The 22,663-nt window shown below is 37.5% G+C and overlaps 3 protein-coding genes across 3 annotated transcripts; 1 reads left to right on the top strand and 2 right to left on the bottom strand.

Annotated features, from left to right (window-relative positions):
* On the top strand, positions 1 to 2,771 carry LOC114353668 (transmembrane protease serine 9). The gene is made up of 7 exons (XM_028305737.1): positions 1 to 94; positions 644 to 782; positions 1,192 to 1,360; positions 1,484 to 1,606; positions 1,925 to 2,050; positions 2,404 to 2,588; positions 2,741 to 2,771. Exons 1-7 carry the CDS (start codon positions 1 to 3, stop codon positions 2,769 to 2,771), a joined length of 867 nt encoding a protein of 288 aa, XP_028161538.1.
* Positions 2,772 to 2,847: 76 nt separating this feature from the next.
* LOC114353667 (coagulation factor IX-like) lies at positions 2,848 to 8,626 on the bottom strand. Its single transcript, XM_028305735.1, has 7 exons — positions 8,504 to 8,626; positions 6,572 to 6,643; positions 6,378 to 6,499; positions 6,010 to 6,166; positions 5,504 to 5,614; positions 3,462 to 3,602; positions 2,848 to 3,078 (listed from the first exon to the last, which is right to left on the bottom strand). Exons 1-7 carry the CDS (start codon positions 8,543 to 8,545, stop codon positions 2,848 to 2,850), a joined length of 876 nt encoding a protein of 291 aa, XP_028161536.1. The 5' UTR covers positions 8,546 to 8,626.
* A 1,982-nt stretch (positions 8,627 to 10,608) lies between these two features.
* Positions 10,609 to 12,559, bottom strand: LOC114353666 (uncharacterized). Its single transcript, XM_028305734.1, has 5 exons — positions 12,398 to 12,559; positions 11,799 to 11,870; positions 11,594 to 11,715; positions 11,200 to 11,356; positions 10,609 to 10,803 (listed from the first exon to the last, which is right to left on the bottom strand). Exons 1-5 carry the CDS (start codon positions 12,437 to 12,439, stop codon positions 10,609 to 10,611), a joined length of 588 nt encoding a protein of 195 aa, XP_028161535.1. The 5' UTR covers positions 12,440 to 12,559.
* Between the last annotated feature and the right edge of the window lie 10,104 nt (positions 12,560 to 22,663).

The raw sequence follows: 22,663 nt of genomic DNA, 5'->3' as shown, positions 1-22,663 counted from the left end.
ATGGTAAAGCCGGTATTCGTGAATGAGTCTTCCTTGATACCACGGATTGTGAATGGCTACCCTGCTGCACTTGGAGATATACCCTATCAGTTAAGTTAAGCGTTTATTGTTACAGACTGCTATTAAAGTAGGTAGGTATAAGTACCTAAATGACATAGAGATTCACATAGATTTGTGCTCAAAATACCAAAGCATAGTAAGAAGTAGTAGCAAAATGTTATTAAATTTTATCCTTCATAAGTCTATTAACAATCTACTGCTGGAGATGCTTCTCACGCGCTATTTTACCTAGTCGCATATTAGAGGAAAGCTTGTACCAAGCTTGTAAACGCTAAAAAAATCGCCGGACCTATGCAAGAATTCGTGTCGTTTATACACACGAACATACACTGCAGACCAAGAAATAATTCTTGTCTGCGCTAGACATGACACGCAGCGGACGCGAAGTGTGACAAATTTTCATAGCTAGATCCGACGAAATTCTTGTCTCGTCTGCGGCAGACACGGTGAAATTTCTTAGCGTGTACAAGAAGCCGACATCTATGTTCAGTAGTGAATTCCTACTAATACTGGCTATACTTGCTCTATAGGTTCGGCATACTAACATAAGGCTTAAATAAAATAATCTCGTTGTTTCAGGTAGGCTTCAAACAACGGTACAGCCGTCACAGCAAAGTGTACGACACATTTTGCGGCGGTAGTATCATTTCCCCTTCAAAGTTGGTCTCCGCAGCCCACTGCTTTGACCACAATAAAAAATCGGGTTGTTTCACTGAAACTATGTAAGCAAGGATATTTTATTAATAGTAGCACTAGTCTCCACTAAAGGAGCACCCCCTCTCTAATTTCGTTTTAACCAAATGACGTCCACTACTGGACAAAGGCTTTTACTAAGGATATGCCCAACGACCGGTCCTGCGTTGCTCGCATTCAGGCTCTTCCCGCAACTTTCACCAGCCGGGCTAGGATACGCGCCGTGATATACTTTATCGACGTCAAAATGCAAGGACAAAATCGATAAAATGGCGTGATAACCGCTTATCGCGGCGCGCATCCTAGGTCTACTGGATCTTGACTAGGCAAATGGAGAATTTGACGTGTGTACAGTTTACTTTGCTAAGATGTAATTTGCAAGCTTAGTCAATAAATAGTGGCATATCACTTATATTATCAAATATTTTTGCCATTTAGAATATTAAGCACCAAAGAAGTGGGGGTATATTTTGCTGTGGCGGGTACCCTCGTCAGTAAAGAGAGATACCGACCTCAAGACAATCCCTCAGGCGCACAGTGGAGAAGGCTAAAAAACGTTATCTACCCTTCAGGCTACGATTTTCCAGAACATGACGTTGCAGTTGTGGTAACTTTTTTTTCAAAATAATTTGCAGATAATTTACTTTTAAGTTCACCCTTAAAAAGTATCAAGAATGTTTTGTCGTCAAAAGTTAGTCCGGCTTAACATTATTGATTATTATTTTTTCAGACGACGTTACAGCCATTTGTTTTCAACGCGCACATCGCCCCGATTCCGTTTGCCAAGCGCTGGCGCGACTACCGGGGAGAATGTGTGGCTTCAGGCTTTGGACTGATAAGTCATATACCTGAGGTTTGCCATTTTGTTCATAAATCTCATTTACCATCATTTTAGTCTGTAGGTGTACCTACACAGCTTAACTAACCTAACTTGGACGAAAGCCAAGGGGAATCTCACCCACTTTTTCATCCAGCTACTGCTAGCTATTTTCTTTACATCCCAATGTACCGACTGTAAAAATTCCATCATGTAAGTACTATATACCCAATAGACCCGATAGAGTAGGAGGACGTAAGATAATTATGTGCGATCGACAATCACGTATCATACTATAAATTACTTATTTTTTAAATCATGCATCGCCTGTATAGCGCTTATAAATTTTTTCAGATAGATTCTTCAAAGTTAATGATAGCTAAGTTGGAGTTGGTACCAAGTTATTGGTGTAGCAAGAAATTAAGCGCGGACATGAAGACGTTCGTCTGCACTTCAGGAGTAAAGACGGATGTTGGGAAGGTGTGTATCATCATTACCATCGCACTTAAGGCTTCTTGTACACGCTAAGAATTTTCACCGTGTCTGGCGCAGACAAGACAAGAATTTCTTCGGACCTAGCTACGAAAAGTCACCCAGTGCGTGTCCGCCGCGTATCATGTCTAGCGAAGACAAGAATTATTTCTTGGTCAGCGCCGGAGCAATGTACACGGTTCGTGTGTAGAAACGACACGAACTCTTGCGTAGGCCCTGTGACTTTTCTTAGCGTGTGTACACGCGGCCTAAGTGTTATTTATTTGTTTTATTGTCAAATATGCTGATTGATTCCTTTCCCAAGATGGGGTAAAAAACTAAATAAATAAACTTTATTTCAGGGTGATTCAGGCGGCCCGTTAGTGTGTGCTGGTACTGGAGAGAAATCTGAAGGACCGAATGGCATTTTGGTAGGCATTGCTTGTGCAAATATCTTGAAAAGAAGTATCGGCGGCTCCATCTTCACTAGAACATCTACTTACACACGTTTTATAGACAAAAATGAAGCAAATAGTTCTCCGTTCACGTTTTTTTATTATTATTTTATTATATTTTTTCATTGTTTACATTATTTGTGTATTTTGTTTCTACCGTGTACGTAAAAGTAATAAGAAAGAAATAGGGAAGATTTTATAATTAACAATTTGTGTTCCGATCGTATATTTTTCCTTGTCAAAGGAAAGTTCAGCAGAAAATAGTTCTCGTGTAAGTCACCTTTAGATTTTTCTGAAAGCCTCTTGATTTGCTGGACAGCAAAATTATTTCTTGACTAAATAAAAAGAGAATTAATAAATACACAATTTAATGAGCAAACAAAACAACATTAACACATTATGGACCTCTACATTCGTGTGAGCTTCGTCGGTGACCCATTTGTGGAACAGCCCCACTTTGTGGTGCAGAGTGGGGAGCTTCGTGTAGATGAGTGACGTCACGCCGACCAGCAGGCCTTGCTCCTCATTCACTTCTTGGGGGTCGCCGGTTCCGTGACAAATTAGACCGCCACCTTCGGACTCCTGAATAGGTTATCAAGTTCAAAACTCTATAAAGCCAATGTGGGCACAGAAGAATGAATCGGAAAAAGAAATTTTGTTTAGTCGGATGAATTATCACAAATAAAAACGAGGGAGGGAAACCCTGTTTCCTCGTGATCCTACTAATATGTTCTACTAGTAGGACCACCAGGAAGTCTAGTTTCTCGTAGTCCTATTATTGTTAAAATGTTAATCTACTTTTACTAGTAGGACCACCAGGAAGTCTACCATACACGAGATAAATTAGTAGGTCAACGAGGAAACGGGAAAAACCCTTGCGAAACTAATTTCAACAAAAATATCATCGATGATGGTCATCATAGAAGGTTGTCAATAAATTAATATTAGGAATTAGTAATACTTACAATAGAGTCTAACAGCAACTTGCTTGTATCGGTACCTGTGCAGAAGTAAAGTCTGCAACTCCTGAGGAGAGTCCTCTCGCAATCGAACCGCTTTATCATCCTGAACTCCTCCGAGAACAAGTTCTTGGATGTGGACCAACTCTGCGGCGTTTAGAACCAATATTTAAGGCCAAGGCTACACGGCTACACCAATACGACAATAGTGGAAAAGTTGAGTAGGCCTAGTACGCTTGAAAAACAGCTTTGTAATTTACGCTGGGAATTTTCAGTTTAATAAGGTCATTCCGGCTTTTACCCGTGGTCCCCCCAAACATGTCCCCCTGGTGGCTCCACGGGTAATTTTTTTTACCCGTTGTCCCACCGTTCTGAACAGTGTTTGCCAGTGGGTCTACGGGTAATTTATTTTAACCATGGTCCCACCGCACTAAGTGGCAAACATAGCTTGTCACCTAGCCTAGGTATCTATAATATTATAAAAAAATCTATAATTAATATAGAAAATAATTATAGGTAGGTACGGCACCATAATATCTTTATAATATCTTCACATCACACATGTGGGTTAAAGTCACTCAAATCCTACTCGGCGTTTGATATTTCATCCCAGACATAGGTGACATGCAATGTTTGCCACTTAGTGCGGTGGGACCATGGTTAAAATAAATTGGGGACANAGTATTTGCTTTTTACCTAAGCGGCGAAACGAAACGTCTTGCGATGTCAATGACTCGCAGGCTGTCAGTTGAGCTGTCAAATCACTTTGGAATTTTGGTCGATCTTGCGCAACCGCAATTTTATTATTTTCGGGGATGTAATCCCCTGTGTTTTAAATCGTGTGTTGCAGAATGCATCCACGATAATTTCTTAATATAATTTAAAATAATCACACATGAGAAATTCCCTAAATTCTATTCGGATGAGGGTATTGGGTTGCTGAGGGCTGCGAGCGAAGCTCAAATTAGTGAACAGCCTTCATGCGGGATTTCAAATTTTATATTTCATAAATTTCATATTTCACAATATTTTGTAGTTTAAACAATTTCAAATTTTATATTTCATATTTCACAATATCTTATAGTTCAAACATTTCATAATTTCATATTTTACGATTTTACATTTCATATTTTAGATATTTCAATATTTCATATTGATTTCTATAATTATTACTCCTTTCTGAACTGCTGATCTCTTCGCATTTCCTCCTTGTCATCAAACCTCTGTCTCTGCAAGAGTTTGAACGCTTTCCTGTCGAGTTTAATAAGGTCATTCCGGCTTTTACCCGTGGTCCCCCCAAACATGTCCCCCTGGTGGCTCCACGGGTAATTTTTTTTACCCGTTGTCCCACCGTTCTGAACAGTGTTTGCCAGTGGGTCTACGGGTAATTTATTTTAACCATGGTCCCACCGCACTAAGTGGCAAACATAGCTTGTCACCTAGCCTAGGTATCTATAATATTATAAAAAAATCTATAATTAATATAGAAAATAATTATAGGTAGGTACGGCACCATAATATCTTTATAATATCTTCACATCACACATGTGGGTTAAAGTCACTCAAATCCTACTCGGCGTTTGATATTTCATCCCAGACATGGGTGACATGCAATGTTTGCCACTTAGTGCGGTGGGACCATGGTTAAAATAAATTGGGGACATGTTGGGGGGACCACGGGTAAAAGCCGGGTCATTCACGCTTTGGGGTATTACAGTCAACGTCAAATAGTTTGTGACACCCAAAGTGACCTAATGCTTCAATCACACCTAAACTTCAACCACACCAGCGGTTGTTTCTTGGCCTATGATCGCGCCGGTGATGGCGATCTGTACGCGTCGGTGTGGTTGAAACTTAAAAGTTCACTACATAACCTTATTCGAATTGTAACATAGACGTTGCGAACTTTTCGGCTACTTTGGGTGTCACTGACTATTAGACGCTGTCTGCACCTCCTAATCTCCTTGAAGCCCTTACGTTCTTGCAAACATTACTATCGTTATCATCATATTAGGACACACTTTTTAATGTTGATAGTTTTGAATTACCTTTACAGACCTCACGGCTATAGCCATACATATTCCATCAAAGTCGTGGTCTTTAGACGCATACGGTATTTTGTTTACGTACTGGTTGAAATCCCACGGTTTCTCCACCACCTGTGAAATTAAAAACAATGATTGCAAACTTACAACTTTCCCGAGAGACATTTTTATATCAAGACGAAGCTGTCTCAGGTCAGTCGAAGCTGTCTCAGGTCAGTTTTCTGAAATGACTCTATATTTGGTCAAATTAGAACAGCAGGTTTGATCTATTCTTAAGTTTAAACAAATTTTAATCATCGTTTTAGATAGGTTCGAGCAGCACTATGCAGTGATCATCATCATCATTTCAGCCACAGAACGTCCACTGCTGAACATGCCTCCCCCAATGACTTCCACATCATACAGTTAATAGCGGCCTGCATCCAGCGCCTTCCTGCTACTTTTGTCAGGTCGTTGGTCATTATCAGTAAAACTGTAAAAAGCATTAAAGAGTACAAACGACTACTTACTACTACAGCGAGATTGTAAGCTGGAAATCTGTAAAATTTCTGCGAATACACGTGCTTTATCGACCGCCATTGCTGTATGGAGTCGTGCATGGGGTGCTGTTGGTATGTGCTGAGCGTGCCCCCCACCACTTTCAGATACTTTAAGGAAAGCCTGTACCTAGAAAAGAGGCTCTATGGTAATTATTTCCATCATTGGACACAAAATTAGTGCCAGCAGCTGGTAAAGGGTCTTCTTCACTAAATCTCTGTGACTATTATTGTAGCTGCCTTAAGTGAAGTGTTTAAAATCATCTTTGAGATATTAGTTTTACATTATAGGTTAACTTCTGAAATAATTTAGGTCTACAGACTTATTGGAGGTAACTTACTTCTTCCTATTCGTTAAAAAGCAATGCGATGACGTCAGCACCCTTTCCTGCGTGATGATGTTTCCAGAACATATCGCCCTGTACATCATCTTCCATTTGTTTACCAACTTTTTTATAAAAACCTGTAAAAACATCGCGATTAACATACACACACAGATTAAAGGATAATTAAATGACGCCAATCCACTTCTTACATGGTGTTTTAATTCGCCAATTTTGACTTCTTTGCCATAGAATTGCCTTGGCCGAATTGTGACCAAAGGATACTGTAACAAAATGGTGAAATGAAATACATAGTTTGTTTAGTTTAGTACATAGCTTGTTCTACCACCACTTCGGGACACATTATGGGCTGGTGCTGAGAAACTCGTAATTTATAGTTTACATTACACGTAATAAGTGCGAGCTAGTGCGGTGCAGTTGAAGGCTGAGTGAAGCAGACATCCGCGTTCAGATCAGTTTTGGAGCAAAACTTAGAAAACTGCGAGGGATAGCTAGGGAAAATGTAACGGTGTTTCTCCTCAAAATAGATCCGCACGCGGACATCCATGCATAAAGGTAAGGTCCGTGTTAGGAAGCAGTGGGCTCAATAGTCTTGTACCATGCTAATACCAAAGAATGGACGACGGCATATGCTTCACCATCATCTTTTTAAGCCACAGGACGTCCACTGCTGAACGCCTACCCTAAAGGATGATGGGCACAAATGTATGGAAAGTGGTACCCGCTCCAATAGCCATAACCAATATATATTTTAAAAGGCCTTTAGATGTAGGAAAATGTCTGCTATGGGGCCAGTTCTAATTCACGTTTTGAAAGCAGTAATTCCACTAAGTATTATAATGAAAGTATAACACAATCATCCATGTATACGAGTATGTACATTCTATTAATATAACTAAAAGAAGCATTGAAAAGGAAAGGATTATACCTACGATGAACTACCCAAGCTATTAGCCCTTTATTCGCTTTCAGCATCATCATCATGATCATTTTAGCCATAGGACGTCCAGTTGAACATAGGCCTCCCCCAATGATTTCCACAATGGCCGGTTGGTGGCGGCCTGCATCCAGCGCCTTCCCGCTACCATTATGAGGTCGTCGGTCCATCTTGTGGGTGGACTTATTGGGTCTTGTGGGTTTATTCGCTTTAGCAACCCATAATAAAACCCTTAAGAAGTAATAAAACTTTAACCCCTTTATTAATAATAGTTACACTCTAGTTGAACTCTGGCTTAAATTGTCATTTGGTATGGAAATGTCATTTTAATCCAAGGCTCTTCCTAGGTGTAACTTTTTATTAATAAGGGGGTAGTACTTCTTTAAATAAAAATATTTATTTCACAATTATCCCCATCAATAATTATAGAGTTAAGGAAGGATGCTGGAGCAGTAAACCCTTCCTGCCTCGCATAACCTAAGTACCATACGATGGACACGTATGATACTTCTTCTTCTTCTTCCTCGGTCCCTCACTGATGAGGATCGCGACCATAGATAGTGTTCCTCCACAGACTGCGGTCATAAGCTGTGTGGACCGCACGATGCAAACTCCCACCCACCGTCTTCCTCACCGCGTCCGACCATCTCGTCGGTGCCCTGCCTCGAGCGCGTCCCCCTTCATAGGTACTGTATGATACTTAGGTTACACAAAAAGTATCTTTATCTTCGAACGCAACCAGATCTGAGGCTGGTGGCCATAGTAAATGTTGTTCGTCTTGGTAAGACCTTTCAAATGAGACTACAAACATAACTATTGGAGCCGGGTACCATTCTGCAAAAAAGTATGTATATCTTCGTACACAACCAGATCTGAGGCTGGTGGTCATAGTAAAAGTTGTTCATCTTGGTAAGACCTTTCAAACGATACTAGACACATATCTATTGGAGCCGGGTACCATTTTGCCCATTGTCCTTTCCAGATTTGCCGGTTGGTAGCTGCCTCCCTGCCACCTTTGCAAGGTCATCTGTTCACCTTGGAGTGGAGGCAACTCCAGAACTGTGATATAGATTTTTCTTCCTATGCAATAATTACTTTTATAACCAAATGTATTCTTATGTACCTACCTACTGTTATCTGTTTATTACAGGAATTTAAATAAATTAAAAATCGGACCATGAATTACCTGATCATTTGTCACGTTAGAAGCATCTTGTACAATGAGCATACAAAATATGATGATGCTGTGGTAAATTATGTGATGAAACACTTTCGATAAATTCTTTACTGCCTGAAAAAAATATTTTTAGGCATTATATTTTTATTGAAAATTAATTAGGCAAAAATAACATCACAGAAGATGCCATTCCGCATTCTGCAAAGATTTTGACAGTAAAATTTGGTAAAATTGACACCCATCAAAGTCATCGCTGATCGACGATGCATTCTTCTTTTTTATTTTACCTGATGTTTAGCGCCATCTGTTCGTAAGCATCAGAAGCATTTGAAATTGAATCACGGTGAAAGCGTGGTGCTTTTTGTGTTAAAAGTTGGTGTGTCTAATTTTTAATAGAGGATGCTTTACGCACAACAGTTCCTTAAATCAAATTAAAAATGAACAATATTTCTTAGGTAATTTTATTGCAACAAATTAATAAGTATGACAATAACAATCAAAAGATTCACTATTAATAACCACTGGATGTAGAAATATTATTTAGTAATTACATGTAATTGTTTTTTAATTTTACTTACAGCAATAATTTACAAAATAATGCATTACCTATTAATTAAGAAACACTTAATTGAATTATGTAAGCGAATTAAACGCTTCATGAATATTCAGGAAACGTCAATTTTTCCAATTATTTTATATCATATCTTGCCAATTATTTATCATATTTTGCCAATTATTTAATCGCCAATAAATAAATGCATGCACACGGTAATAACCTGTAACAGAATTATTTGATTGGTAATATTATAATTTTTTCTTATGATTTAAAATGTTATTATGTTTTTACAACATTTTATTTTGAATTAACATCTAACAAATCGGAGATCATTAAAATAAGATCATTAAATGGTCTAATTAACACGACTTTTTTTATTTTATTTTACTTACTTATGATTCACTTATGATTATTCATACAAAAATTGGGCTTTCCGAAGCCAAGACTGGACCGTAGTCAAAGCGAGTGTCTAAACGCAAACAAGTAGGTACCTACTTACTGCATTTACGTTTGTATATGCCTATACAATGATTTGTAGAGATTACTTAATTATTATAACACTAATTTCAATAACTTTGATGTCTTACCCGAATTAAAAACTGGTACATTCATAATATAATAGTGGTTTGGATAAGTTAACAGTTAACTCATCAGTAATAATTTTCTTACACATTTAATTTTTATTTACGCAAGCAACGAGTTTATCTTGTTTATTTAATTGTGTCACTGAAGTGTAATAAAGTGTAATAATTCGGCAATTACATTAAGTTTGACCTAAAAAATCAGTAATAAGTAGGTACCTACACTGTAAATTTTCAAAGGTGACTGAATTTCTTTTCATAATCATCAACATTTCTTGCTACCTTTACCAGGTCATCGGTCCACTTTGTGGGTGAACGTCCCACGCTACGTTTTCCGGTACGTGGCATACACTCAGAACCTTGCTGCCCCATCGGCCGTCAGTTCTGCGTACTGTGCCCTGCCTATTGCCACTTCAGCTTGCTAATCTCTCATCTCCTCATTTCTGATCTAGTAAAGGGTCATTCCACCGGCCAAGAAAATGACGTGTCCGGGGCCAAAAAGTACCCGAATATCATAATATTTTAGTAACAAATATTTTTATCTAATAGAATAACTTTGGTTCTTGTTGTTAAACCAAANAAGTATTTAAACTGTCCCGATGTGGTGGTCACACAAATCTTTTTTTAACCCATCAATCCCCAAGCGGTCGTATTTAACCACGTAGCAATTGATATCTATTGTGCATCATTTCGGCACAAAACGAAGCTCGCGGTTTGCATTTCACTTCGAGGATCAACTAAACATGGAAATGAACTTCGCTTTAAAACTTTTCATGGACTAAAAAGATTTTACCTTAAACTTCAGCCAGCAGCTGGCTGCCAGCTCATATTCAAAACATTGCCTTAAAACGTCTTAGGGTTAATACCCATGCCATGTTAATTATAGTTCTAAGTAGATCTCAGACGGCGTGCATTATACAGCAGGCAGGTCGGCAGTCTTACTCGGCCGGAAGTCGCTTCATAAATTATAACTTCCGCTAGTTTCCACTTGGATGGATGCGTCGGACCACACGGGGTGAATTTTCGCATAAGTTTATCAGGTACAAACAAAGCAGAACATTATTTGGAATTATTATGGNTATAGCCATACATATTCCATCAAAGTCGTGGTCTTTAGACGCATACGGTATTTTGTTTACGTACTGGTTGAAATCCCACGGTTTCTCCACCACCTGTGAAATTAAAAACAATGATTGCAAACTTACAACTTTCCCGAGAGACATTTTTATATCAAGACGAAGCTGTCTCAGGTCAGTCGAAGCTGTCTCAGGTCAGTTTTCTGAAATGACTCTATATTTGGTCAAATTAGAACAGCAGGTTTGATCTATTCTTAAGTTTAAACAAATTTTAATCATCGTTTTAGATAGGTTCGAGCAGCACTATGCAGTGATCATCATCATCATTTCAGCCACAGAACGTCCACTGCTGAACATGCCTCCCCCAATGACTTCCACATCGTACAGTTAATAGCGGCCTGCATCCAGCGCCTTCCTGCTACTTTTATCAGGTCGTTGGTCATTATCAGTAAAACTGTAAAAAGCTTTAAAGAGTACAAAACGACTACTTACTACTACAGCGAGATTGTAAGCTGGAAATCTGTAGAATTTCTGCGAATACACGTGCTTTATCGACCGCCATTGCTGTACGGAGTCGTGCATGGGGTGCTGTTGGTATGTGCTGAGCGTGCCTCCTACCACTTTCAGATACCTTAAGGAAAGCCTGTACCTAGAAAGGAGGCTCTATGATAATTATTTTCCATCATTGGATACAAAATTAGTGCCAGCAGCGGGTAAAGGATCTTCTTCACTAAATCTCTGTGACTATTATTGTAGCTGTCTTAAGTGGAGTGTTTAAAATCATCTTTGAGATATTAATTTTACATTATAACAAAAAAAAAAAAAAAAAATTATAGGTTAACTTCTGAAATAATTTAGGTCTACAGACTTATTGGGAGTAACTTACTTCTTCCTATTCGTTAAAAAGCAATGCGATGACGTCAACACCCTTTCCTGCGTGATGATGTTTCCAGAACATATCGCCCTGTACATCATCTTCCATTTGTTTACCAACTTTTTTATAAAAACCTACAAAAACATCGTTGATAACATGTACACAATTACACATACAGATAAAATAAAGATTGATTAAATGACGCCAATCCACTTACATGGTGTTTTAATTCGCCAATTTTGACTTCTTTGCCATAGAATTGCCTTGGCCGAATTGTGACCAAAGGATACTGTAACAAAATCATGCAGTTGAAGGCTACCTGAAGCAGACGTCCGTGTTCAGATCAGTTTTGAGGAAAAAACTGAGAAAACTGCGGGGTTAGTATAGCATTGAGGATAGCCCGCGCAATGTAGCGGCGTTCCAAGGACATCTATGCGCGGAAAGGTAAGGTCCGTGTTAGGAAGCGTTGGGCTCAATAGTCTTGTACCATGCTAATACCAAAGAATGGACGACGGTATCATTCATCATCATCATTTCAGCCACAGGACGTCCACTGCTGAACATAGGCCTACCCTAAATTTCCAGATTTGCAGGTTGGTAGCAGCCTTCCTGCTACTTTTGCAAGGTCATCTGTTCACCATGTCCTACCTCCACTCCAGAACTTTCCTTACCCATGCATCACACTGTGTAATTTTTTTTCCTACACAATAATTAGATGCATTGATGTAGAACAAAATGAATACTCGTATTCTGATGTGCTGTTATCTGTTTTTTACAGGAATTTAAATAAATTAAAAATGGGATAAATGAATTTACCTGATCATTTGTCACGTTAGAAGCATCTTGTACAATGAGCATACAAAATATGATGATGCTGTGGTAAATTATGTGATGAAACACTTTCGACAAATTCTTTACTGCCTGAAAAAAATATTTTTAGGCTTTACATTGAAAATTAATTAGGCAAAAATAACATCACAGAAGATGCCATTCCGCATTCTGCAAAGATTTTGACAGAAAAATTTGGTAAAATTGACAGCCATCAAAGTCATCGCTGATCGACGATGCATTCTTCTTTTTTATTTTACCTGATGTTTAGCGCCATCTGTTCGTAAGCATCAGAAGCATTTGAAATTGAATCACGGTGAAAGCGTGGTGCTTTTTGTGTTAAAAGTTGGTGTGTCTAATTTTTAATAGAGGATGCTTTACGCACAAAAGTTCCTTAAATCAAATTAAAAATGAACAATATTTCTTAGGTAATTTTATTGCAACAAATTAATAAGTATGACAATAACAATCAAAAGATTCACTATTAATAACCACTGGATGTAGAAATATTATTTAGTAATTACATGTAATTGTTTTTTAATTTTACTTACAGCAATAATTTACAAAATAATGCATTACCTAACACACCCGAACACCAAATTCAGTAACTTTGATATGTCTTACCCGAATTAAAACATGACACATTCATGATATAATAGTGGTTTGTATACGTTAACAGTTAACTCATCAGTAATAATTTTCTTACACATTTAATTTTTATTTACGCAACCAACGAGTTTATCTTGTTTATTTAATTGTGTCACTGAAGTGTAATAAAGTGTAATATTCGGCAATTAACATTAAGTTTGACCTGAAAATCAGTAATACCTACACGGTAAATTTTACAAAGGTGACTGAATTTCTTTTCATAATCATCAACATTTCTTGCTACCTTTACCAGGTCATCGGTCCACTTTGTGGGTGAACGTCCCACGCTACGTTTTCCGGTACGTGGCATACACTCAGAACCTTGCTGCCCCATCGGCCGTCAGTTCTGCGTACTGTGCCCTGCCTATTGCCACTTCAGCTTGCTAATCTCTCATCTCCTCATTTCTGATCTAGTAAAGAATTTCTTTTGCCATTTCTTATCAACTCAAGTAATTAAGTATTTAAACTGTCCCGATATGGTGGTCACACAAATCTTTTTTTAACCCATCAATCCCCAAGCGGTCGCATTTGATCACGTAACAATTGATATCCATTGTGCATCAATTCGGCACAAAAAAAAGCTCACGGTTTGCATTTCACTTCGAGGATCACCTAAACGTGGAAATGAACTTCGCCTTAAATCTTTTCATGGACTAAAATGTTTTTACCTTAAACTTCAGCCAGCTCATATTCAAAACATTGCCTTAAAACGTCTTAGGGTTAATACCCATGCCATGTTAATTATAGTTCTAAGTAGATCTCAGACGGCGTGCATTATACAGCAGGCAGGTCGGCAGTCTTACTTGGCCGGAAGTCGCTCCATAAATTATAACTTCCGCTAGTTTCCACTTGGATGGATGCGTCGGACCACACGGGGTGAATTTTCGCATAAGTTTATCAGGTACAAACAAAGCAGAACATTATTTGGAATTATTATGGCCTTTCAAGACAAGTCACCATAGTAACAGCTTTATTTAGTTTTAAATAATGAAAACCATTAATTAGGCTTTGAATTATTTATTTGGTATTATTATGAATTCTGGTTCTGAGAGCCATTTCTAGTACGAGTATTTTCTCTATTTGCCAACTATGTATCAAAAAAGTTTAAACAATAACCTCCATATTACAAAAATTTTGACTCTGGTTGAACTACTTATGGTTTAAGTTGACGTTTAGTATGGAAATGTAACCGCTGGTAGGGCAAAATAAATAATAATAATAATAGTCCTGGGCATAACATCTTTGTTAGGGGGGGGGGGGGAGTGTTTATTTAGAATATGTAGAGTTGGAATATAGAAGATAAATTGTCACAAAAAAAACCAACACGTTTCTTTTAGAAGGATAACAACGAACGAACGAAATTAACAATATCTTAAGCTTAATTCCTTCATTTTCGTTGCTGTAAGAAAATCGAAAATCGCATAGTGTGTAAAGTTTTCCCCGGAATCTCGGCGCAGCGTATTGTCTTGAGATTTGTATTTAATTAGCGCGACCTTAACTCGGCGGCCAAACTATGCCGGAATGAGCCGAGGGGTTAAAACAACCGTGCTGTTTGGATAGTTAGAGATATGTCTTATGTTATGGTATAAAGTTATTTTATAATAATAAGAAAGACAAATATTACTCTCCATAGAATACAAAATATTTGTGGTCAACGTGTTTCAGACTTACGAGACCCCTGTGGTAACAAATAACAGGAATTTCAAAGGGGTCACTTAAAAATTAAGGATTGATGGTGAAAACGGGCATAAATGTCTGACTTTCACCAACAAGATGTCACGAGCCCTTTGAAGCATGGAATCAGTTTATCATGAAATTTCCTAGCCAATTTGAGTACTAGAACTTCCAGGAATTCCAGGAATTCCAGTACTCCCAAGACACTTTCAGAGGCGTTACCGCACTCAAGGACTACGCTCTTACCCAATATTTTGACGCACTAATTCCGTATTAAAATTACGAAACGGAAAAAAATTATATTTTAAGTTTCATAAAGACGCTACGAAGTATATTAATTACTAGCTTTTGCCCGCGGCTTCACCCGCGTGAAATCTAGTTTGTCACAGATCGTCATAAATTATAGCCTATAAAATATGACGTTCTGGGTTATAAACAATAATACTGTACAGTTTCATCAAAATCCGTTCAGTAGTTTTTGCGTGAAAGAGTAACAAACATGTTGACATCCTGACATCCATACAAACTTTCCCATTTATAATATTAGTAGGACTATTTTTACTTTCAGAACTTTTCTCATTTTACAAATAAATACCTAATACATTTGGCAAACGTAGCATGTCACAAGTAACCAAGTGCCAAGACAGGACAACAGTTCGCTAAGCAATCCCAGAACTTACACAATTGAACTTAGCAGGAACTTCTACACAGCCCCACTTAATTAGTACTTGGTGCTGATCCGGTACTAACTAGTTTGGCTAAGTAGCCCTAATTAGAAACGTCTTGTACTGTCTTGTACAGTTGTACTACATACTGAACATGCGGTAGCTACGCAGCTAGCTATAGGCAGACTGAGGGTTAGGTTTCTCTACGTACAGACAACAGTAAAATAATTTTTAAAACAGACTGAAAAAGGGAATGAATGATGATAGATGTTTTAATAATTAAACACTGAACCTACCGAGATCGTTGTCTATTAAAAGAAAGTTGTACTAACTATTATACTCATATTTTTACCGTTATACCTCGACGATATTACGATAAAATACCTAAATGATAATGATTGTTTTTTCTTTCATTATAATATTCGTACACGTGATTTTATACTTACGTAATACATCCTGGTTTTACAAAAAAAAAAACAAACACGCATCGCTATCAAGCAAGACAAAAACTGAAGTGGCACGAGTGAACAGATGTGCCACAATAGTTAGTTAGCACACCCACTCAATAAAAATATGATAACTGAATCATAAAATACACATGCGAGGTATTCGAGAGAAATATTTGTATGGGTTACAGATTTTTAGTGCTGTGAGATTTAATGACGTCACAAAAAAGAAAAAAAAATGGACTTGAGCTGGCTGACAAGAAAAAAAAAACAATAAATTCGATTTGAAAAGGGAATCGTAGTGAGACTATCAAGAGAGAAGTAGATTAAAATTCGCTTTACATTGTTTCACTCTACATTTAATCGTAATTAATTAATGGTCAACATCTCGTACAGTTCCAACTTTTTTGTCCCAAAAGTTCCTGCTATAGTTTTTTATTCAATTAACATAGTCTGATCAATGAGCCATAACTGTAAACTGCCCCAACTGACCATGCCACTCAGCTATCTAATGGCACAACAAAAAGCCATCAAACAGTGGGCCATTGCCCATTACGGGGACTTATTAAAAATGTGGCCGGAATATCAAATTGCTATCTTGCTATTGTGCGCGCCCTAGTGTATGCGCACCCTTGGATTTTTTGAAAAGAGATACAGAGTAATGGGGGAGACAGAGCGTGCTTGTTTTTTAGGTCAGGAGTTGTTTTGTTACACTGTTTTTTTTGATAAATACTTAGTTCTAATTTAATTTATTTATTTATTTATAATCTGCTTGAAGGCTTACAGAAAGTCCAACGCGCCAACAAGTTATACAATACAGATAATTTATTATATCAATTTCAATATGTAAAATGTCAATATGTTAATTCAATATGTTAATGAACATGTCAATAAAATTATTATGATCAAAATACTAATATTAAGCAAAATACAAAATAACCTACACTTTTAAGTTTATATCTATAACCAAAACCATATTCTAATAACATATCACAGATACATAGAGTGGTCACCATTTATTTAAGAGTGCACTACAGTTTTTATACCGTATTTATTTAGTTCATAATAAGTATCTAATTAATGTGAACTACTCGGATCCGTAATATGTAATTTATCCGTAATAAGGTAGTTCTTTTTTCTACACAGTATTTTTTACCTCATTGTCAAGTAACTGTACTTCTAGAACATTTTTAAACCGCTTTACCCTCTCTGCCCAAATCTACTCTGCGCTAAAACGTAGAGTACTAGTAAAACTGTTACCCGAGGGCACTCCAGCCCCACTATTGTTTGTTTTTTTACTCAAATAAATTCAGTTGTCACATCTCGCATGATAAATGTTGTCTCTGACACCGTGGTCATATGGCGAATTTGGATCCACTTGTTATCCTAAGTTTGCCATTTGGGCGCTTGAAATATGGGTGAATGGTGCTCGTGATTTTTGTAGGCTAATAAACTGTTTTGTTTGCAGGTTGATGTTGCGCAAATGTTCGGAATTTGATACCAAAGTTAGGAGCTGTTTTATAAGATACATGCTTAGTCTTATTTTATCGATCGTGTGGGTTGTAGTTGTGTCGTCTTAACCGTTTTCAGTTTTCGTTCAAAAAAGCTACCAAAAGCTTAAGAAACATGGCTCTACTTGACGCGGTGGCTAAAGTTATATTAGATAGACGATACTAATTAAAACTTTTAATTACCTATATTTAAAACAACACTATTGAAACTTCAATGAAGACAGCAAAGTTGCCGTAGTGCCACACAATGTTATGTAAATTTTAAGCCATGATCATGTAGCTCTATTCTCTAACTATACGAGTAGATAAACATTTAATGATTCGTTCGTTCGTTCGTTTCAGCCGAAAGACGTCCACTGCTGGACAAAGGCCTCCCCCAAGGATTTCCACAAAGACCGGTCCTTTAATTAATTAATATATTATAATATATAATTAAATTAATATATAATATAATTAATATAATATAATTAATTTAATTTAATGATTACCTTTTATAAAGCTCCAGTCCAAATCCAAAATATCACACTAATTACTGACGTCACAAACACATTAGCCAAAATCATAACTTGAAAACCGCGAAATGCAGCGAAATGGAGGTTTTAAATAAATAATCAGATCCACAAATCCATCTGCTTGTTCCGTTTTTTTCAACTCCATTACTTCGGTCGGCCAATTTGGAAATATTGAATAAGTAAAGGCTCCCGGAATATGAATATGGAGAGCAGATATGGGAACAGAAGTTATACTCCATTGATATTTAGGAAAGAGTCACGTGAATTTTTCTGTTTTGTCATTTTACGGTTGTAATTTTGTGATTCGATTACTTCCATAATAAAAGTCTTCCGCTAATGTGTTCGTTAACTTCTCAAGGATTTTTTTTGGGTTACATTTATTGAGTAACAAGTATTTTGAGAAAACATTACGTGATTACGATCTGGTAAAGGTCGTGGGAAGAGCCTGGATGCGGGCAGCGCAGGACCGTGCATTGTGGAAAACCTTGGAGGAGGCCTTTGTCCAGCAGTGGACGTCATTTGGCTGAAACGAACGAACGATTACGTGATTGGTAGTTTATAAAAAATAAAATAGTAACCATTGAGTTTGATAGTACATAATTCAACTACAAAAACAAGCGTGCGATTACGAGTAGGTAGGTACAACTAAAATTCTATACTACCTAATTGTTAATTAAATATACTTACCTGACCTAGAATGACAAAAAGTACAAAAATGAAATTCAAAAACTCTACTTCCGGCCACTTCCGTAGGTATAATTTAATTTGAACTTTCAAAGATTTCAGCTACTTGCTCTTTGCCCTCAAAATACCGGCTAAGTACATTACGGCGAGTTACGGTGTTCCATCACACCACCGAGTTGTGGGAACCCTGAAAATATCACTCTTACACCATTAACGTTATGCGAATTGTTCTCGTGAGCTTTTATTTTTCCTGAATGCAAATGGCTACGGATCTGTGTTTACGTTTTTATTTTTATTTTCAGGAGTCTTTGGGCAGGTAGCGTGAAGCATTTGGGTTGGATTGATTCGATGAATCATAAAGTTACGGGTCTGTGTGTTAGTTATTATGTGTTTAATTTTTCACCTAGAATATATTAGTCCTAAATAATATCTTAGGGCCAATGACCGAACTAGGAGCCTACAAGAATGTACAACATTAAGTATTTAGGAACTCAGAGTACCTAAGTTAAATGCGGGCAGCGCAGGACCGTTCATTGTGGAAGGTGGACGTCATTTGGTTGAAACGAACGAACGAACGAACCTAAGTTAAATATTATTTTTACAAGTTGGAAGACCCAAAAAACTCTTATTGCTAATTTAATAGCACGGGAATCCAATCTATGTAAATGAAAATGTCGACAGTTGATGATGTCTTCAGTACCACAGAATTCTTCTTCTTCTTCTCAGTCGGTACACTCTTGTCAGAGTGGTCGTGGTCATCATTTTGAATCACTATTCAGAGTGATGTTCCTCGTAATACGGCGCTATTCCTCGCGGACTGCAGCTTTCCGGGTACTTTCGCTAACCGAGCACTTAGTTGAGGCCTTGATCTGGTCCGTCCATCTCATTGGTGATCTACCACGTGGTCTGGTGCCCTCAACTTTTCCTTGTACTACGAGACGCTCTATGGAGTCATTACTGCGCCAAGATACATGGCCGAAGAAGGTTAAAATGCGTGACTGAACCGTGGTTGATTGAAACCACAGAATAGCAAAGCTATTATGTATTTAATTTAATAACTGAACGTATGCATTAGAAAACTATACAGAACCCTCAGATCACAAATGGAGATCACCCAAGTTATTTTATACATTTAACTCGACATTTCATAGTTGGGCCTTATTAGTTCAGACTCTAACACGACGCGTGGGATGGCCGGTTCTTTTTCAGGGCCCTGTCTGTTGGCTGGACTATTAAAATGAAAACTGTTTTTTCGTCGGCTACCTACGACTGTCAGTCTCGCTCGCTTTTATGGGAAAAGGTTTCGTATCTATTACTGTACCTCTAGTAGGAAAAACTTTCGAGTTCGTTTCGTTGCGTATTCAAAGTGTCATCGAAAAATTTTGTATGAAAAATTAAACAGCGCCCCCTATATTATAGCCGCCCTAGGGGGCGCTGTTTAATTTTTCATACAAAATTTTTCGATGACACTTTGAATACGCAAACGAAACGAACTCGAAAGTTTTTCGTACTAGAGGTACTGGTCTTGTTTAACAGTGAAAATTCTCGATACCATCATAAATTATGGTTAATTACTTAAGTGACAACTCAAGAAAAACACACTTTCTTTAGATTTTTTTTAGATTTAGACTTACTTAGATCATATAAAACGCAACTAAAATACTGTGAGTATGCCAAATGGACAATATAGTTTTAATTTTCTAAGAACGAGGTGCATCAGACATCAGATCAGAGCACTTTGATTTTTTTATGAAAAAAATAAAATAAAAATCAAAGCTTTTGGACGTGTGAGCACAACGAGCGTAACATTCTGTTACGTGCATAAAATATCTATAACAACGCTTATTTCTCAGAAAATAATCAGAAACATCAAGTCATCTTCCAGCGAAATTGTCGGCTAAATTGAAACAGGAGTATGATTGACAACCGTTAACCCTTCCACTGCCGCGTTATTATACTCATATTGCAAAAGTTATGTTTTTTTACAATTTGCAGTAGTTCGCAGTTTTTGTTCCCATTTGGGGTATTTGTTTTGTAAAGGATGTCGCTGACGACGTATTCTTTGCCTCGTTAGCTGAATAATGTCAAAATGTTTGCGGGTTTGCGTTCGCAGCGTGATGTCTTTTTTGTTGAAAGAAATTCCAAGCGTGTCGTGAATGGTAGGCGGATAATTGTGTTTTGTGTTAAAATAATGTGGCGTAATAATGCATTTTTGCAAATGTTTCTTGCGCTGATTCTTCTTAGCCCATTTATTGTCTCTATCGAAGCAGAGGTAGGGTTAAAGTAATACTGAGACGCTTTTTAAAAGCCTATTTGAAAAAACTATTATGACTTTTATTAAAAAATGTTTTTATCAGCCTATCAGAAAATAAAATGTAATACGATTAAGTATCAAATCGAACTTTTTGCTAACAATTTCTGAACAGGATTTGTCACCTATAAAACCGTTTCTTCAAAAACCCATAAATATCACATCCGAACCACAAATCAGCACATGTTTACGCTAATATTGACGGTTGAAATAAAAAAAGATTCTCAAGCGCCACTGGCCACTTGAGAAGTGTGAACCGTGAAAAAACCTAATCAGCCTCTTATCAACTTCCGTAGCATCTGTCCATTTTTGCACTTACATCCCATCCCTTCATGGAAAAGCAATCGCGGGGTCGTAAACGTTAAGGGTCTGAAACTACCCCCGTGGGGCAGTTAAAGGGACAACGATATTCCTTGCCACCGTCAAGAAAAAGTATACGGTAGCCCTTAATCCGGCATGGCCGTCCGGGGTGCTATAGGCCCGGCAAAAACTGCAATTTAAGACTGACTTAAGGTTTCGAATTAAAATGAAAGGTCGCGTTAAGGAAGCGAGGATGGGCTCAGATGTTAGAGACGGTATTTGATTGGGTACGAAGTTGGGAAGTTGGAGTTGAAGATGTAGGGTGGCGTTTTTGGTAAAGTTTTAATATTTTAGTGTAGGGTTTAACAGGTGATACCTATAACTAGTTCTCAAGAGAATTTTCCGATATTATAGCAATCGATTAATACCTTCTTGTTTGTTTCTTAATAGCCTTCCAGAAGATTTCAAGTAGCCTGTCAGAACATTTCAGTATCATTAAGAATGCAGATTGTTCGGCTCATCACCAAACTTCTTTGATACCATAAGTAGTAGAGTTATAGTCATTGCATATTACAATTTATTATTAGCTCTCAGCGTGGGACGTCCGCCCACAAGGTGGACCGACGACCTGATAAAAGTAGCCTGATAAAGGTAGCTACCAACCGTGCGATGTGGATGTCATTGAGGGAGGCCTATGTTCAGCAGTGGCTGTCCTGTGGCTGAAATGATGATGATGATGATGATTAGCACTACTTAAATAAAGTAAATAAATATAGGTTTAGAAATATTTTATTATAGTTATTGATTTGTTTAAATTTACGTGATACCAGTAATATTATTATTCAATTCACTGCCCGTCTATGCAAATGCATCTCCCAGCGGCCGGCGCGTTAGGCCCACAATAGTACCTGATTGTGATGCCTGGATCTAGATGCATTGTTCTGTTTAAGGACATTCAGGAAGTAGATCAGTATGCAAATATGGTGCGCTTTAGAAATTGTGGATATGTTGAGAAATATTAATTATTGAGTTTATGAGAGTATGACTGGTAGACACGGTGAACTACGTTGGTAGAGAGCTCTGTAAGTTAAACGTAAATTATAAATTCGTCTTATTCGGTAGTTATAGTACGTTAGTTATAGTAGTAGTGTTGGAAGAAAGACAAAATAATGTGTCGAAATACTATAGCTAGTGTACTTAATTGACACACACACACACATGGGCAGCTAAGATGTCTTATAAAAGTGGAATAAGAGCTGATTTAATTGAAAATGCAAATAATAAGCTGGGTGATAAAGAATCGTGACTGATTGCCTGATCGTTTTATACAGCATTACTGAAATTCCGAGTAGCTATAGCGTATTGACTATTCAAGTTAAATAAATACAAATGTCCTGTTGAGGAAGATGTTGACTCAAAGATCGATATCCAGACCGCGAAGAGATAGGTCGTAGTTTTGCTTTAGTTGCATTGTTATCAAAGCTATTCTAATCGCACAGTGTT

This window comes from Ostrinia furnacalis, unplaced genomic scaffold (assembly GCF_004193835.3).
Source record: "Ostrinia furnacalis isolate ACB-3 unplaced genomic scaffold, ASM419383v2 OfSCF1780, whole genome shotgun sequence".
Lineage (NCBI taxonomy): Eukaryota > Metazoa > Arthropoda > Insecta > Lepidoptera > Crambidae > Ostrinia > Ostrinia furnacalis.
This window is presented reverse-complemented; position numbering and strand designations above follow the sequence as displayed.

Coding starts and splice junctions, on each gene's coding strand:
- LOC114353668 (XM_028305737.1), top strand. CDS start 1: ATGGTAAAGCCGGTATTCGTGAATGAGTCTTCCTTGATACCACGGATT. Junction 1,361..1,483: donor AACATGACGTTGCAGTTGTG/GTAACTTTTTTT, acceptor TTATTTTTTCAG/ACGACGTTACAGCCATTTGT. Junction 2,589..2,740: donor GCAAATAGTTCTCCGTTCAC/GTTTTTTTATTA, acceptor TCCTTGTCAAAG/GAAAGTTCAGCAGAAAATAG.
- LOC114353667 (XM_028305735.1), bottom strand. CDS start 8,545: ATGCTCATTGTACAAGATGCTTCTAACGTGACAAATGATCAG. Junction 6,644..8,503: donor CTAACGTGACAAATGATCAG/GTAATTCATGGT, acceptor ATTTTGTTACAG/TATCCTTTGGTCACAATTCG. Junction 6,167..6,377: donor TTTTTAACGAATAGGAAGAA/GTAAGTTACCTC, acceptor CCTCTTTTCTAG/GTACAGGCTTTCCTTAAAGT.